We start from the raw sequence: 18,518 nt of genomic DNA on the forward strand, positions 1-18,518 counted from the left end.
TTTGTGTATTCCTGTCTCCTTGTGGAAACTGTCCTCACCTGTCTCTTTGGGGCTTTTGTCTGATGTGAATTCTGGGTGGGGGGGCTGCTGTGATTCCTCCAGGCCAGAGGGGGGCAGAACCACTCCACCTCACTCAGGTAGATGAGGAAGGAGCAGTCAGAGCCATCAACACCGTAGAAGGCATAGCAGGGGTCTGAGGTCCAACGCGCACGCATCCACTACATGGTGAAAAGACCATGTATAAGTGAAGGGTGATTTACATTAACAGACAAAAAAAAATACATGCAGTAGATAACAGCGGGGAAGTGGTGGTGGTGATGGTGGTGGTGGGGGGTGGCAGGCTCTGTTGTGTCCCCAGGAAGAGATAACTTGTGCATCATTTCAAGAGGACACCTATTACAAGTGCATACTGCATAAAATAGAAACGGTGCAAATTTGACAGCAATAAAGATGTTGAACAAACATATATCCGCATATATCTAGTATATTCTTTGAAATAAAATGCAAAGACAAAGTAAGCCATCTTGTAAAAATATAGATTAAAACATTTCAGTTCACAATTTAATTCTTTCTAAAAGCCTCCAAATGAATTCTAATGTCAAAACAGCATTGTTGAGCTCTTAACATTCAAACTTGTCAAGAAAAGTATTCAGATTTCACAATCATTTAGGTCTAATTGTTTCATAATGAATGAAATCTACAATATATTTTATTTTTACTTTTTGTTAAATTAAAGTGCAGTTTACAAATTTTTCGATCAATTCTTACACATTTTGTAGGAAAAGATATACAGTCATGGACAAAAGTGTTGGCGTCCCTGGAACTTTTCCAGAAAATATACTACTTCTCCCAGAAATTGTTGCAATTACAAATGTTTTTGGTATACACATGTTTATTTCATTCATGTGCATTGGAACAACACAAAAAAGCAGAAGAAAAAAAGCCAAAATTGACATAATTTTACACAAAACTCAAAAAATGGGCCAGACTAAACTGTTGGCACCCTTAACTTAATGATGGTGGTTGCACACCCTCACCCTTGCACATGCTCATTTAAACTCACACAGGTGATTTTAAATGAGCATCACATATTTGAAATGAAATTATTTACCCACAGTTTTTAAAGGGTGCCAATAATTTTGTCAGACCCATTTTTGAGTTTTGTGTAAAATTATGTCAACTTTGGCTTTTTTCTCCTGCTTTTTGTGTTGTTCCAATGCACATAAATGAAATAAACATGCGTATACCAAAAACCAATACTTTCGTCCATGACTGTATGAGACCACACGTTAGACTGCCACCTGAACAAAACAAGGGCAATATGAAAGGTGAAACAACAGAGAAAGGCTTGATAGGCTTATAATAATCTCCCTCAGCCGAGAATCCTTCACTCAGAAGGAAACTGTAAGTAAAAACAGCACATTAATGTGCAGGACTGGGTACCGTTGCAATTTAGGCGGGTTAAAGCAAGATCCACCTCCATGACACATAAAACTATGGCATTAGACCCAGTCCCTTAGTAAGTCATTAATCTTACTTCACAGTACAGCTCTCTGGTCATGAGAGAAATACTTTGGATTGATGACTTCCAAACTTCAGGGTCATGTAGGGATGATTAGCTACAAGGGTGCACTAAATCTTTCAAAAAAAAGGAAAAAAATGAATTTCTAAATCCATATATCAAATTCACTGCAAACATACTGACCGTACGGTGCTGTACCGTAACTTAAGAATGGCTTAGTTTGAGACTTCCTTGTAGAAAAAGGTAGTAAAACTTAAGTTCTGACATCCAAACACAAAAAGTAACAATGCTGTCAATAAGAGAAGGTTAAGAATACAAACAATGTCATGAGATCCCAGAAGATTATCACTCACATCTACTTTCCCAGGACACTCTGGAAAGCGGGGATCTCTTGGTACTTCACACTGGCCTGATGTCCCGTCTCTCACAGCTGTTAAGACACAGTAACTTTCATTTAATTTTGATATGAGTAATCAAGCATAGAAACATCTATTGTACATCAAGATCCACTTCAGTTTTTGAAATCTAAAACACTATCAAATATTATGGCCTCTCACCAAATACAATACAGTTTTTGCTTTGCCCAAATCCTTCCTCATTAGTTTAGATCAGTGGTTCTTAACTGGTCTAGCATCAAGTCCCACCATCATCCCCTGTGCAACAGGTTGCGACCCAAAATTCTTAAATTTTCAAATTACAACAAAATGTTTTTAAGGTTAAATGTGGCTGTTTGGACTTGAGATGGAACAAAAGTTGTCGCAGAACAAAGAGACAGAGACATATCCTACAAAATAAAAGCACAATCATAGACTTTTTTGCCCTATATTTTCTCCAAGCACATAGTCATGACCCAATGAAAGTGGCTTTTGGGACCAGACCCACCAGAAATCAAGGGTTTAGAGCAGTGATCATCAACCAGGGGCCACATCAGGCACCCCATCTGGCCCTCAAAAGATTATCAGTCAGAAAATGTACAGAGGAAAATATGTAATGGTATTTAAGGTTTCTTTCTTTTTAAATCCCTACAGCTACTAAAGCAACTGCCCAAAATTTTTTTATTCAAAATTTGTCATCAGTAATGGTTTTAAATTTTATTAGCATTTACAGGACTCTATCTGTCAACCAATAATAACCAGGCACATCCATCTTGAAAAGCTCCAATTCACATCATTTGAGAGTACGGTCTAGACCTGCCCACCTTATAAAGTGTCTTGAGACAACTTCGGTTATAAATTTGAACTAAACAAACAATTATTGATTGACTGATTGATTGATTGATTGATTGAAGTATGATGCATGATAAATTTGTACTGATCAGTCCACTCTTGATTAAAGTTGCAACTTTCAGCATCCATATCAGACGCAGGATCTTAGTAAATGCTATTTTCCTTTCCTGAGAATAAAAACTCAGGGCCAGCTTCTTGAGTGTGATTTCACCTATCATGACAGAGCATATTAGCATCAAACTCACTGATGGGAAACATGACAGCTCCAGAAATATGTGGCTAAATACCTCAATCGCCACCTTGTGGCTGGTTGTACTATAAAGCAAACATAACTAAACTCACTAACAAAGGATACAATTTATGCCCATTTGAAAGAAACTAAAAATGAACAAACACACATTAAGTAGACCAAATTTGTGTTCATTTAAGTTTATTCTTAATCCATCACACCAAAGCATCAGCCAAGGAGAAAGCTGAGCCTCGTAAAATTGTAGTTGATGACCCCTGGTTTAGAGCATCACTAAATTTTCTCCCTAGTGTCACTTGGCTATAATGTAAATGTCCAGTGGAGAAACAGCACTCAACTGGCATAAAATTATCTGTCAGCACATTTAACAGTATATGATGCCTGTCAAAGTCTCTTTAAACTCAGATCTTATTTCTGAAACTAAATAATCCTTACAAAACGTATCTCTAGACTTGAACTGGTTTGACCCCGAGGCCCACACTTACAAGGGGACAGGCTACAGTTCCATTCATTTACAGCTTAGTATTCTGGTTTTATGGCAATCTCTCTATCATTATTTATCATCACATTCAGCATTTCCCATGTGTGCTGTCGCTGTCCATAAATCCCTGTGGTTTCCACTTTGTGACATCACTAAATTCATGCTCTGCTGCAGTGAACACTATTCACTGAGCCCTGACAAAGCAGAGCAGCCTTTCTGCCACTGCTGCCAACCATCCTGGGGTTACGCTAGTAAGTCCGCCTGCTCACTTAGGCTACACTCCCTGCATTAATTGCTCCACTGACTTAGTTAACCATCTCCCTGCTGCTGATGTGAGGGAGGAGAAGGGCAGAGAGTGACAGAGAGAATGAAAACTGGGATGGTGTGTCCCAGAAGAAAACCAATGTAGCATTAATTTCTTATTGTTTTCTTTCTTTCACACTCTATCTTTGAATTCACTCTCTTTTTTCTCTCTGTGGACCAACAAATTTGCTTCTCTTGGATCCGTCTGTTTCCATTTGCCTAATGAAAAAGAGACTTTTCTCCACATAAGTCTTCCCTTGGGCTTCTCTCCATGGACTGAAAACACTTACACCGAAACACACACTGCCTACAAATATGATTACAATAGCAACCACGGCAGCAACAATTGTAAATGTGGTCAACTAACTAGATAAAAACTTGACTCTTATCCCTGCCAGACAGAACATAAAAGCCTTGTCAGTGCTTAAGGGGAGAGGAAATTCTAATCACGTCTCTCTTTTCTCCTGTCGTTCCCTCTCGCACATGCCTGACCACGAGATAAATAAACCGCCACTGAGCCGTATGATAATAAAGTGTGCCAGCAGTGTTTCAATTCATCTGTGATTAGAGAAAGCAGCAGTGTTTTCATTTTGGCGTGCGCCGTCGCCCCTGCAGATGCAGTGGGGGAAAACAAAAGGAGATGTAATGCTCATTTATTCTCTTGTAAAGAGTTGGGCAATTACCCTCAAGAGAAAAAGTGAGAGAGGAGGATAAGGGGGAAGAAATAATCATAATGGTAGATACATTATGTGTTTGTGTGTCTGTGTGTTTCAGTGTATAGACCTGTCACAAGCTTAGCATTATTTAGGCTTTGATTAAAAATGTGCAAGAACCAGACAAGAGCAAAAAAACAGGGTGGGATGGATGCAGTTAAGATAGGATTAAATATACAGAAACAGCTAGAGTCCTTCATTTACAACGGTACTTCCAAATCATTTGGTTACATTTATCTCTCTTGCTTTCCTTTATTAAAATGAATGGGCAAGCAATAATTCATTTGACTTTGGGCAAAGCTGGAAAATCTCCAGAATTAAACTGTTTAGAGTCTATAACTCCCAGAACTTCACATTATCTATTGACATAATGGTTGATAACCTATTTTTAACTTTACTCTGGTAATCAAACACACAATGTTTTGTCTGACTAAGGCACATCTGTATTTTGCCAGCTGTCAGGAATAGTCGCATAATTGTGAATTTAGCATGTGCGTGTCAGTCTGCAGATCTGTGTTCTGTCTGCTAAGCAACTGAGGTTTTGCTCCAACACAAGTTAACAGCTGTGCATGAGCCCAGCTGTGCTTCAAGCTGAATAAAACAAACAAAAAAAAATGCTAGCTACAAAGACAGGCACTTTAGACTGCCCTTCAATCTGTCTGTAAGGCAATTTTCTAGACAACCTCTCATCTGATTTAGGTCACACTCAGATGTTTTGCTGAGGACCAAAGGAAGAGTAGTTATGGGTCTTGCTGGAATGTTGCTGCCTAAAAAAGACTAAGTCATATTCTAATTGGTGCTTCTTTTTGTATCACACACTATGAGGAGCTGCCACTCTCTGACTCTCACTGCCCCCTCCTTGGTCAGTGAAACCTGCACATACTTTTTGGCTTGGAGAAAATTTGGCTAAAGACATTATTATTAAGACACGGGTGTGTTTGCACTGAGCCAAGGTTACAAGTAGCAATGTTAGTGATAAATACCAGAAGTGAAATAATTTCTGTATTCGACTATAAATGCAAATGTCAATGGTTATTGTAATTATTTCCCTTTATTCTAGTGAGTCTACTTTCTAAATCTCTCCATTCAATCTCAGGAGGAAACTCTTTATTAACTCTTTATTATAAAAATATTTAGAAAACCATTTATTGTAAGGTATAACATATTTATAGGTAAGATTATATATTTTGGTAGATGTTCTCTATGATGATTGATTGTCCTCCATTGACTTTATCTACTCATTTTCTCTCTCTTCACTATTATTATCCACACACATTGCACATCTTTGTCTCCTCCTGTTGTCTCTATGCCTGTCTGATCTTTTGTCAATACTTTTATGTTTATAAAGGTTGAAGAGGTTCTGTCCTAATCTGCATATGGATGAGGTTTATTTAGGAGCGTAAATAACGATCATAAACATTGCCAATAGCATCAGGTGCTTTGAGAAACATGCACGCAAGGAATAAAAAGACAAAATGGGTCGTCCACCAGTTCATTGATCCCAGATGAATGAATGTTAAAATGATAAATCAATCATAAGGTGACCCACGGATGGGTCAGTCAGTCATAGTCTGTATAGGAACTGATCCCCTCCAATATTCACGGCATACCTGCCCCCAGTCACCTGTGAGGGGCCGTGCGTATTTCTGCCTGCTGTGGTGAGAAAATCATAAAGGAGCCGGTGCAGACATGAACCCAACTATCACTGATTTTAGCCACGTTTCCCTATGGTTTGTCACTTTGCAGCGTGATATGCGTGATATTCTAGCAAACATTAAGTCAAGTCAAGTAAAACTTTATTTCTTTAGCACATTTCATACACAAGGCAACACAGTGGGCTTCACAATCATAGGCAAATTAAAAACAAAATTGAAGGTACAGAAGAGAAATGAAGGCAGAAACTCAAATAAGTACAACACACCCATCACACAATAGCCACACAGATTAACGCATACAAACACACACACACACACACCCACACACCACACACGCATACATACCGTGCACACACACACACACACCCCCCCACACACACACACACACACACACACACACATACAACCACACTGAAAAACAAGCAATAAGATCTTGCCATAAACTGATGCAAAGAGTAAAGTTTTCAACTTGCTTTTAAAAGTGTTTACTGTTGGAGCAGCTCTTAGGTTTGCGAGCAGGGCATTCCATTTACTCGGGGCATAGAAGCCAAAAGCAGCCTCCCCTGCTTTGGAATTAATGCGTGAAATGGTCAGAAGACCTCTACCTGCAGACCTGAGAGTTCTGGCTGGAGCATAGCTTATTAGTATATCTTTAATGTACTGAGGTGCCAGGCCATTCAGTGCTTTGTAAACCAGCAACAAAATCTTAAAATCGATCCTAGTTTGGACCAGGAGCCAGTGGAAAGATTTGAGAACTGGCGTGATATGTTCAAATTTTTTTGGTTCTGGTAAGAACTCTTGCGGCAGCATTTTGAATGAGCTGTAATCTCTGAACAGATGATTTAGGAAGGCCGGTGAATAAACCATTGCAGCACTCTAACCTGCTTGTAATAAATGCGTGTACAATTTTTCTGCATTGGGTGTTGACAGAAGGTTCCATATTTTCTAGATGTTTTTTAGATGATAAAATGCTCATTTTGTGATCTGATTTATGTGACTTTTGAAGTTTAGATCACTGTCCATGATAACACCAAGATTTTTTGCTTCTGTAGTTCATTGGAAGGATACTGAACTGAGATGACCAGTGATTTTATGTCTCTGAGTTAGAAATTATGATTTATGGTTCAAAAGTTTTCTAGCTTTTCCCAACCTGTGTCACTTCTTGTTGTACTGTATATGACAATGCCAGTCTGGCAGGGTTAAACAGTGCACTCTTTTGTTTGTTTAGCTTACTTTATGGTTTTTCTTTTTTTTATTTTTAGGGCAATATACTGTGCATTTTGGAAAGTCTGGGTCAAAAAGAGAAAGCCATTTTCCCAGTTGCTTTTCTTTTAGTTTAAAAAGTTTGGGAAACCCTGCTGGAGTTGATCTATGCTCTCAAATATTGTAGCCAAGAAGACACAAAGATGGAAATTACTGCAGCCAATCTTATTTTCTTTTCATGACAACTCATTATCCGAACGCTAGGTAAACCTACTGATGAGTACCAAAGAAAGCACAGGCAATATAGAGTATTTTTAGGATGGTTTTAAAAGTTATTTTGGTGACAAAAGCTATTGAGTTGCACAATCAAAATGACAAATGTTCTAAAAAATTATTTCCCGGACAGTAACTGTGGTTTCTTTGATACATGTGGTGTATTTACTTTGACACATCAGCAGTACGATGACAAACACTGTGGCTGTCTTATGGCCTTACCTCTTCCTTGCACCATACTGTTCTGCAGAATCTGCTCCACTCTGATGGCCATGTTTGACACATTCTGGGCTATAGCTTGGATCCTCTCCACCAGGCCAGCTGGTTGAAACCTGCATAAAAACATAAAAACAAAGAGAGAGTGAGACAGAAAAATTGTTCATTCAAAGTTCTTTCACTCTAAAAGTTTGGGGTTTTAGTGGTGGACAGGACAGAGGTTGCTTTAATCGAAAATTGTCTGTCACTGGCAAGATTTTTTTAAAGGATAACTGAGAATTTAGAAGGCTGGCCGACATGTGACCGGCTGGAATAATGAGGATGACCCTGCGTTTCAGCACACTCAAACACACAGACGCAAAGACCTTTTCTACTTTGCACACATGGCCCATCATGGAGGTTATAAAATCTATAATTCATATGAAATTTACCTTATTACAAAACGAGTGTCAGCTTATGCAGAAAAAAATGATAATGAGAGCAGGGGCTGAGTACTCTGTAGTGTTAATGAGATCATTCAAAGGACTAGCGTGCTCAAATAAAAAAAATCCAGGAATATCTGTGCCAGCTCAAAAAGCCCTTCATAGCAAAAACAAAATCCCAAACAGATCAGCACTCATCCTAAAGTCTTACACTTTGTTATTAAAGAAAATATAAGGCGGCAGCATACCGAAATGGAGCCGATTGAAATGGTTCCACATTTGTAAGGAACATGCTTTTGTTGGATGAGTGGCAGAGCTTAGTATGTGGGTTGCACCCATAAAAATTTGCCAAATCTTCTCTGTCAAGGCCAAATAGCTTATTCTGACATTAATTCTTGTTTTCTGTTGTTTGGTGGATTAAATGATTGAAGTCTAAAGGAACAAGACAAATTGGCAATTTAATGCTTTATTCATTTAACAAACAGGAGCCTCAATAGCATTTGAGAGAACCAAACACAGCCACAACAGCCTGGCACCTAGGATTGGGTGATATTCACTTTTTATTACAGTCGTACCTCCCCAAATTTGACCAGGGTATATGGTTTCACTGCCAGGTGTTCAAAAACCACATTATACAGTCACTTGTGAGCATGCACACGCAAGCACAGCAAGCAGAGCGTGCACTGCCACCAGCGTTTCATTAAATCGTTTATGAAAATGCTTGAGTCTAAAAAAACTATAACAACGTTCATGAGGCAAGGTTTACAGGAGTGCAGGAAGCAATTTATGGCTGAAGAATTGTTCTTATATGTAATAAGTAAACTGAGCTACAGACAATTACAAAAGAAGTTCCTCTCTTTTTTCTCTTTGTCTGTGGCACATATGCACTCTTTTTCTCTGTCTCCGCCCTCCCCTCCTCCCTGATTATCATATAAGACCTGGAAATGTGAAGTAATGTTCCATGTGCCTTTAAAAATGTCTCCTCCACACTTCAACCCTACAGTCTAAGCCGTAGATCCAAGCCTACAGTTTCTAAGTGCCAGCAGGGTGAGGAAATGGTCTTCTTGGGGCATCATCTTGTTATCATGCCTGTCTCTGACATCTCCTGTTATATGGAACTTTGCCTTCAGTTTGGAACTGGTTCAATGGCTTGCTCCATATAAGGCCATAATGTGGTTTTGTAGAACACCAGCTTGAAGTTGCCCTATCACACAGCCCTAACCAGATCAAATGTGGCATGACAGTTCTTGGAACAGATGCCTGCTGATCACTGTAGCAGAGCACATGGTCACAGGTGTTGGCAGCTGTGAGCACCTTGTGGTATCAGAAGCAACACAAGCAACAGTGAAATGAGCTGTTTGGCATTAGCAGAGAAGATTTGGCAACTTTTTCATGGGTGCAACCAACATACTCTGCTCTGCTGCTCATCCCACAAACACATGTTCCTTAGAAATGTGGCACCACTTAAAAGGGAAATAAACTGGTTTTCCAAGGGTACTGGATGTATTACCAAGAAGAATCATTATAACCAAGAAATAATCTACCAAACACAAACTTCCTTCCACAATTGCTTGTTCCAGTTTCTTAAACATAAGAATCTCTTGTTTGTTGTCAGAGGAATTGGTTTAACTCTGTTGGTTTGACAAAAGAGGCCATTTAAAGATTCACATTGGGCTCTGGGAAATTTTAATGAGCATTTTCCAAAACACTCTGCCATTTATTGACATTCTGTTTAATTAATTACGTAAAAACAAATTAGCACTGATTAATCAAACAAACAACTGTATGCTGCAAACTGAAGAATGACTCAGGCCGAGAGTGTGCAACTCTGCATTAAGAGAACATCTAATCATATGCTTATTCACTCTATACACACAAAACTTCTTCAAAACTAACTTTCAGAGCTGCAAAAAGTCCTTCCTTCCTCACTTCAGGCATGGGCTACAGTCATTTTCCTCCTCAGTTATTTGTGTCTTGTTGCTGTATCTCATTGTTGTTGGTTTTTTCTGCCTCAACATTTTCTCCAACTCCTCTCCTTCGCCTGTCGTCCCCGGCTTCCTCTCCCTGCCTATTTACATCTCAACAGATGTAGAAGTGTTGCTGGGAGATGCAAATTGTTAGACACTTGGTTGGAGCGTGAAATAGAAAAAGACCGTTGCTGTTAATACTACTTCCTCTATGGGGTGAGAGACTTCCCATACACATAAGATATGTTGAGTATGTGTGTGTATGTGTTTGAGTCTGCCTCCATGTGATCATCGTGTTTCTGCATATTTTTGAAGCATCTCACTGCATGATTACACACCAGGAAAAGCCAAATTTCCTACTGCTGTGCCCATTGTGTTCAATAAAGTGACTTGATATCAGTGTGCATTTGTGTCTGTGTTTGTCTTTGTTTGTACCTTCCTGTGTTCTGTATTGTCCAACTAGCAGATGCTATTAGCCCTTCTTAAAACCAGAGGCTTCAACTCTGTGTGAAGGCCTATCAAAAGAGCTGATAATCAGATTGATTGATTGTGTGTGCATGTATTGTGTGTTTGGGCACAGGCTGATAAACAGTTGACAGTAGCTGCATTAGACTAAAAATAATAGAAGGCAGTCATAAAAGTCACAGAAAGTCCCCATGCTCCATTAACAGCTTTGTGTCACTTCTAAGCATCCTGTTGAATACATTTCTACAACTGAGAAGCCATGATGATCCAGGTAATGTTTGTTTCAAGTAAACAGACGTCTTCAAAACATTATATAAAGAGTTTGTAGGTATTGAAATTGTGGTGTCATCCTGTTCATATTGCTTAACTGCAGCATGTTAGCCTGCCAATAAATGTAATATAAATGTACCATTTATTGAGGTGGAAGTAGTTTTTTTGAAAGTTACGGAAAAAGTACATGACCAGATCTCAGTTCTTTCAGACTCTCAATGACATTTAGGTGAAAATGTCAAACGGCACTTTGCTAAAAAGAAAACAAACAAACAAACAAACAAACAAACAAAAAAAAACTAAAATGAAATAAGGATCTTTATTTCAAACAAATGTATTCTGGAGGGGGGATAACAATTCTGTAATGTATTATCTTCCTAACTGATGTTCAGAAATGCAATCACTACTGCAATTTAACTTTGATGAAGACAAACTATTTTCCCTGGCAATATGGCTAACTCCTCATTGTGAAGCTGATGACATAAATAAGTGTAATATGAATAGCAGTAAGCTAGTGAAAGATGACAATGATAGCAGGCTAAAATAAAGAAGAAAACAGCCGGGTAATATGTAACAGTGTTTGAAAGGAGAGGCCTTCTATGGTGGGGCGTTCAGCAGCAGACCTCTACACTCTAATGCTCTATACTTTACTATGTTGTGTTTTTAACACTGCCTAAAAGTTATCCTTATGAACATTAAAGTGAAAGTCAATGTCACTGAAGTGAAAGTTACTTTCTGTGAGACTTAAGCTAAGACAAACACTCGCCTCAGCTCAGTTTGGCATATAACATTAATTACTTGCCATTTGGCAAGCTTAGCTCAATGACCTTCACTTTGCATACCTCTACCGAACTCCTCTTAGGGGATCTCAAAAAGGCTTCTGAAGCTAAATAGCATGCATAATCCTGTTACTGTGCTCTGGCTCTGCTGTATGGTCTTCTTCCAGTTGGTCATGCATGGAACGCTTCCACAGAGAAACATCCCGGAGGCATCCAAACAAATACCACAGCAACTTCACCTTCTTAAGAAACAGGCAGCTAGTTCTACATTTTTTTGGATGATTGTATCTTATGACCAGTGGGGTGCCAACCGTCCTGAGAAGGAAATTAATTTTGCCACTTGAAGTCATGATAGCACTGGGCAGTTATAAAAGGCTGATAGTAGTGGACAAGGGTAGACCACTCACACAAGAGGACTGTCTTTAGAGTTCAACTAAATTCAAAAAGACACCTGAGAAGTGACAACTCTGACCACTACCATCTACTGTTGGCCTTAGACTGTTATCAAGGTCATTTCACAGCCCTTCAGTGTTTAACTTAAGCTTCCAACATCTCACGAGGTAGGCATATTAAAGTGCAGAATTGCAGTCATAGACTTGCACAACAGGGATTCATTTCAATCAAGAAATGAGAAATCTTCCATTTTAGTTGGTGAGGTTACTGAGTGCAGTGAATGTTTTCTTTTTCCTATGTTAAAACAGAAAAGCTAACCTTTTAAGCTACACTCAGCGTGTAAGCACAAAGAATAGAGTTATTTCAATTTAGACAGAGCTAATTATTATTTCACTTCCCTGTTATGTGCAGCTGAGGCAAATAAAGTGTACACATTAGAGAAAGTTATTACCTTATATTGTCTTATAATGAGAGCATGCATTATATTAAGCTATAAAAGGACATTAAAATATTAACATCTTACCATGAAGCTCTACACTAAAGTTCCTAGCTGTGGAGGATAACAGCCAGGCCACCTTTGCCTAGAAGCTGCAGTGTATTTACTGAACCTTTGCTTTGTAAGCTGGGTAACCTATGAAACTATAAAGCTCTCTTTGGGAGGCTTCACTGTAACCAAGCAAGCTGGCTTTTCTATGACTTGACCTTTTCATCTGAACTCTAATGTCTGCTACTCGTCTTAGGAGTGATGGAGAATAGAGGAAAGTCAAATGTATGAAAGGCGGAGAAGGAGAGGACTTCACATTGAGATCTGAGGAGGGCAGGGGGAAAAGCACACACAGCGGGGGAGTAGAGGAATAAATGCAGACAGAAAATAAAGAGAAGGAGATGAACCATCCAAAGCAAACAAAGTACCAAGGGGGACCTCTGAGTAAAGAAAGAGAACTGATAAAATAAAGAGATGCTCGGTCCTCATGTGGAAGTCAGCGAAGCAGCTTGAGTGAAACATTAAATGATGATTATGATCAAAGAATACAAGGATATGCATATTTGATGGCCCGCTGTTACGCTCTACTTGCAGTGAAACTTCCTCCCTGTTTGATGAATGTAGACAGTTGGCTCTTTTACAAATGAGTGAAACAACACAGTAATGAGGGAGAACAAAGAGACGACAAAACGGGAGGAGAGTATGGGGGAGAAGAAATGAGAGGAAAATCCACTGAGCAGAGAAAGAACACAGAAATAAAAGAAGAAATCAGGAAGCAGTAAGAGAAAATCAATGATTACCAGAGGGAGAGTTTCTAAGGATACAATGTGTGCTCGTGTTCTCCTTATTTCTCTCCCTCCCTCTCCGTCTAATGAGCTCATCCTCTTAAGGGAGGAGGACAGATCTGGCTGTATCGCATGGGCTAAAGCTGTCCAGGGCAAGAGATGCATGTGACAAGATGTAAGGATGGGATTGTGTGTTTGTATGGGTGTGTCCCGATTTATGACAGCCATGCTTATGTTTTTCTCTTGAGTTTTAGAGCCATCTAAAGTCAAACAGTACATATTCTGCAGCATGAGCTATTTCTAAGTAATTTCACATTTGTTCTCTTATGCTCTGCGTATAAATGATGCTTTAATTGTGTGTTAAATTTCACACTTTAACCCAGAGACAACATGCATCCATACATTTTATTTAACTCCTTTTTCTTTTTATGATAAAGAGTACTTGGTGGTTAGTCTATTTATTCCATGTGCTTATGTGCTTTATGCCTTTATTAGATAGGACAGCCAAAGAAGAGACAGTAAATATGGGGAGAGAGAGTGGGAGAAGACAAGCACCAAATGCCCCGGGACCTGGAACTGATCCCATAACCATTGTATTGATGACTATAACCTCAGACAGTAGGTGCCTGCTCCACTCCTGTTTACTCATGATCTTAACTGATTCATCTTACAATCTCTTCTCATAAGTTTATTCAAACATTATCCGGTGATGATGACAAAAAAAAGTAAAAACAAATGTATGGACATGATACAAAGACATGACATTACACATTTAATCATAGTGGATTCAAAATATAATGTAAAAACATTTTCTTCTTGGACATGCCCAATGGCGCTCCAAAGTCACATGACAAGAACAAGCAGGGAACACAAGTCTGATTGGTTGCCAAAGTCCAGTGACACGGAAAAGCAGTAAAGGCAACACAGTCTGGAGGAGAGAGGAACAGGAGAAGCAGTGGCAAGATATATGTCCAAGTACTGATATCGACACTGCCTACTATGGTGGAGAGTAATGAAAGTAAAATAACAGAGTGAATTGTGACCAGAGTTTACACTCGACTTTTTGTGTCTACGGCCAACTTAGCCAACAGTCGCCAAGAATTCCAGCCGTTTCAAACAACTACTGGACATGAATTAGATAGCCACGTGTAACTGATAACTTGCATTTAACAGCAATAAAACATAAAAACCAAGACACTGATACAGCTTTATGTCTGCACTAAAAATAAATCAACCTGAGTCCAAAATAGTGGAGACGGAGCTCCACAATAAACCCGAATTGCCGTTACCCTTTGATTACAGCCTGTTTGACATAACAATGTGACCAGAGCTTGGAAATGACTGAGAAAAGACATTCTTTGATTCGTCTTAATGTAAGTTGGTAAGACAAAAATAAAGAAAGCTGTGTGCTGTTCCTTACACACATTAAGTCAGTTGGCACAACAGAGCGGTGCAGGAATGAGTCTAACACACAGAAGTGAGACAGCATTTTACCACTTCCAGTTTCCTTGTCTGAAAGTCAGTGGGATTTTTGACTGTTTTTTAGTTAAATGCCTGAAGTATGTGGAGAACACAAGCTCATGAGATTTTAACATTTTTTTTCTATAACATAAAATACATAAATAATATCATTATATCAAAGTGTCCCATTTTTGAATTTTATATCTTCCTGCATCTTAATAAAGGCAGGTGTTAAAAAGCAGCTAACTAGGACTACAGTGTTATACGTCATCACGCTGAGCGTGGCAACTGAGCCTGCCACTCACTCATATCCTCGCATGGGACACGCACACTGATGATGTTAAATTCAACTGTGTTGTAGATCAATATGGCATTAGCTTTTTACTTTCATCAATTCAATTTATATGAACCAATTATGATGCTTGTATTATTAACTCATGGAAAATATCTTTCTGAACAAAATATGTAAGTTTCAAAAACTTTTATTGGACATTGCTCTAATTTTCAGCATTGATCCAAAAACCCATATTAAAAAATGCCACAGGCTAACCGCTGAGGTACCCCTAGACAGATCCGCACATCTGCTTGTGAAACTGGCAAAAAGCCGGTAAATACCGGCTAAAGTAAACTCTGACTGTGACAGAAACAATGTTAATTGAATCCTGGCTTTTTGCTTCTGAAATTTTGTGCCCAATTCTGGAATTGGGCACGAAATATCAAATTACCACATGTCTGGCAGTCATCATGTGGGAAAATGCCACATGAATATAAAGTCCCTGTATGTCACACAGATGACCTTTTCAAGGTTGAGTACAGGTCAGGCTGGATGCAGGAATGTTCAGATAAGACATTAACATATAATTGAAACTCTAATCAGCACACTGAGCTGAATCAGCCCCTAAAGTATCAACTGGATGCACATGTCACAATAACAGACAACAATGTTGTGGTGAAGCAGAGAGATCAATAACTTTAAATCTATTTTATATAACAGTCATGTATTTAGCATTGGCCAGAACTCTATTATGTGTACTGTAATATAAAGGGCTAAATAAAGGCATCACAACATATTCTGTTTATTTTTAATTTTCCATACCTAGAGATGAAAAATGATCTAAAAAGAGAAACGAAAGGTTTCTTTGCTGCTGTATGGCATTGATAGAAGTGCTGTGGAACAGCAGGCCTCCTGGTATAAAGGTTGTTTCTGACAGAGCTCAGATGGGTGCTTAAGAGAGGAGAAATAGGTAAAGCCAAGCCAGAGCGGTGATCTTCAGAGAGCGTATGCCTTAGGGGAGACTTACCAATCTCCTCTCTTATCCGCTGCTGAGTGAATCAACTCTGCATCCTTCTCCTCTTCCTTCATCCCCCTCTCTCATTTTCTAATCCTAACCCCCACCCCCTCACCCTAACTCCCTTATCTTCCTTTTCTCCCTTGTTATTTTGCCTCCGTTTTCTGCTCTAACGAGTGGCTGCCCCGTGGGCGAATTGCAAGCTGGGGCCTTAGACATCAAGTCCCATTCGCTGAAACACAGGAGTGTGTCAGCAGTGATGAAGCTCACATGGAGATGGGGCTCCCTCCCTGTAAGTGAGGGAGTGCGTATACATCTTGACTCTCTGACTGCGTGCCTGACTGGCCTGGATTTGGGCTATGTTTTCATAAAGCTCTCTCTTCCCATTTGCTCCTCTCCCCATAGGCAAAATCACTTTACCATGTCACTCATATCCAAACAACTTTCTTACATGCTGTCTTACTCTCTGACTGTGTGAGTGCAAAGAATGGGAAGAGAAGAAAGAAAGTGTAGTAAATAAGAGGGTAGAGAGAATAAAAGTGCAGAGAGACAGGAGAAGAGGGGAAACAAGTGATGAAATCAAAGTCATTCGACTGAAAACTTAGGTCATCTTGTTGTGAGAGTGTGTGAGTGTGCATGTGTTAGTCCATTAATCCTGCAGGTTATGTCCTCAGTCAGGGGTCTGAGCCCTGGTCTCACGCCCAGACTGGTTGGAACAAGTGTAACCTTAAGTAAACTACGCAGACACAAGCATGGCACATTCACAAACTTCATGGTTCTTAAAGTCTCTGTAAAGACATATAACTTCTCTATTTTAGGCTTTGTTGTAAGACAGAGGGCTTTTATTAACTGAAATGTCAAAAAATAGGCAAGAGAAAATCTGCGGTAGGATGTTGAGGGTGTGCTGAAGCCACACCCACTCATGAGAAAGATCACCCTCTCCCAAAATAAAAAAAAGGCTATAACCTGAATGGAGGACTCATCTGTCTGCTAGGTTAGAGCCACCAGAGACACAATCACATTCATGTCATGACAAGCAGAAAAACACCTGAGGTCCAGATCCACTCAAGAATAGTGTGGCTTTTTGCAAGTTCTGTAGCTGTATAAATGGCAAAGAGGTTGCATCTGATCACAGAGCACACGAAAAAGTGAAATTGATGCTAACTGCTCACAAAATGCACACAAACTGCATAGCCAAGCTGGCAGTGCCCGGTTTCATTTGCATGCATGTAAATGCAATGCCTCACTACAAATAGCGACTAATTCCAGAAGGCCAGCACTGTCTGCCACAAGCAGCAAGAGTTGAGCAATTTAATGTCAAATAAAACCAGGTATTAAATTGGCCCTGTTTCTTACTCTACCTCTCACTGCCTCCGCCTCTGTCTGCTTAAGTCAGTGCATCCAGAGATAAACTTTTCATTTCCATTGGTTGTGGAACCAGTAGGACCAGAGCATCACTCACTTTTGAATAAAGATTTTTTAATGGAATATACTATTCAGATATATCTGGTACTGATTCCATGTGTTCCCCACATCCCCTATCTGAAATAAATCATTTTGTTTGAAAAAAACACTCCAGATGAGTGTGAGCTGAATTATTTAAGGAGCAGTGGTAAGTGTGAAATGTTCTTTGCTATTTCGCAGTATGAAATCAGATGTTAGAGTGATATGCCTTAACATTGAGTAACTTTACATGGACCAGATCAGTTAAAAATAAATGTTGTCAGATAGGTCTACCCTTTAGTATTGTGCGTAGAAGTAGTTCTACATGATATAACTTTTTCTTCATTTACAATAGCTATTTATCTAGAAATTGTAAATGCTTCCAAAAGAAATAAACAGCTCCACCATTACGCAGGGTACATGCACTGTTTTGTACACTGAGATGTTTTGTTTTTCAGCACAAAAGTAGTCCAAGATATTTGATCCTAAAATAATTTGGTTTACCCAAAAAAGAATGTAAAGAACACTGTATATTAACAGTCCGGTGCTGTCTTATCTAAATCTCGCATTTCTCCCCTGTTTGAGTTGTTAGGTTGCAGCAGAATACACTCCAATTCCTGAAGATTCTCTTTAAAATAAAAGTCTTCACTGATATTAACTTGACTTTAGCATTGTGACGCTAGCAGACAGCGGGCCTCTGCTTTGAGAGAGACAAAGCCACAGCCGACTTCTTTGAATCATCCAAGACTTAAGACAAGTAAGGCATTAGTTGTATCACACTTTTAGATGCTTGCTCCTGCTGGACTGGGCTGTAGCGTAACCAAGACAACCACTTCAGCATGGTTGCACTCGTCGTCTCAGAGTGTGTCTGCTTGTCTCTGAGTAGAAGAGGTGGAAGCTTGAGATTAAATTGACTTTTTT

At 39.3% G+C, this 18,518-nt stretch overlaps 1 protein-coding gene across 1 annotated transcript in view; it reads right to left on the reverse strand.

Moving 5' to 3' along the window:
* LOC121507973 (alpha-1,6-mannosylglycoprotein 6-beta-N-acetylglucosaminyltransferase B-like) overlaps positions 1-18,518 on the reverse strand; it is a 187,880-nt gene that overhangs the window by 89,894 nt on the left and 79,468 nt on the right. Inside the window, exons 4-6 of the mRNA XM_041784406.1 lie at positions 7,846-7,955; positions 1,876-1,952; positions 39-218 (exon numbers count right to left, since the gene is read on the reverse strand). Coding sequence (XP_041640340.1) covers positions 39-218; positions 1,876-1,952; positions 7,846-7,955 — 367 coding nt within the window. The remainder of the gene's footprint in view (positions 1-38; positions 219-1,875; positions 1,953-7,845; positions 7,956-18,518) is intronic.

The sequence above is a fragment of the Cheilinus undulatus genome, linkage group 4 (assembly GCF_018320785.1).
Source record: "Cheilinus undulatus linkage group 4, ASM1832078v1, whole genome shotgun sequence".
Lineage (NCBI taxonomy): Eukaryota > Metazoa > Chordata > Actinopteri > Labriformes > Labridae > Cheilinus > Cheilinus undulatus.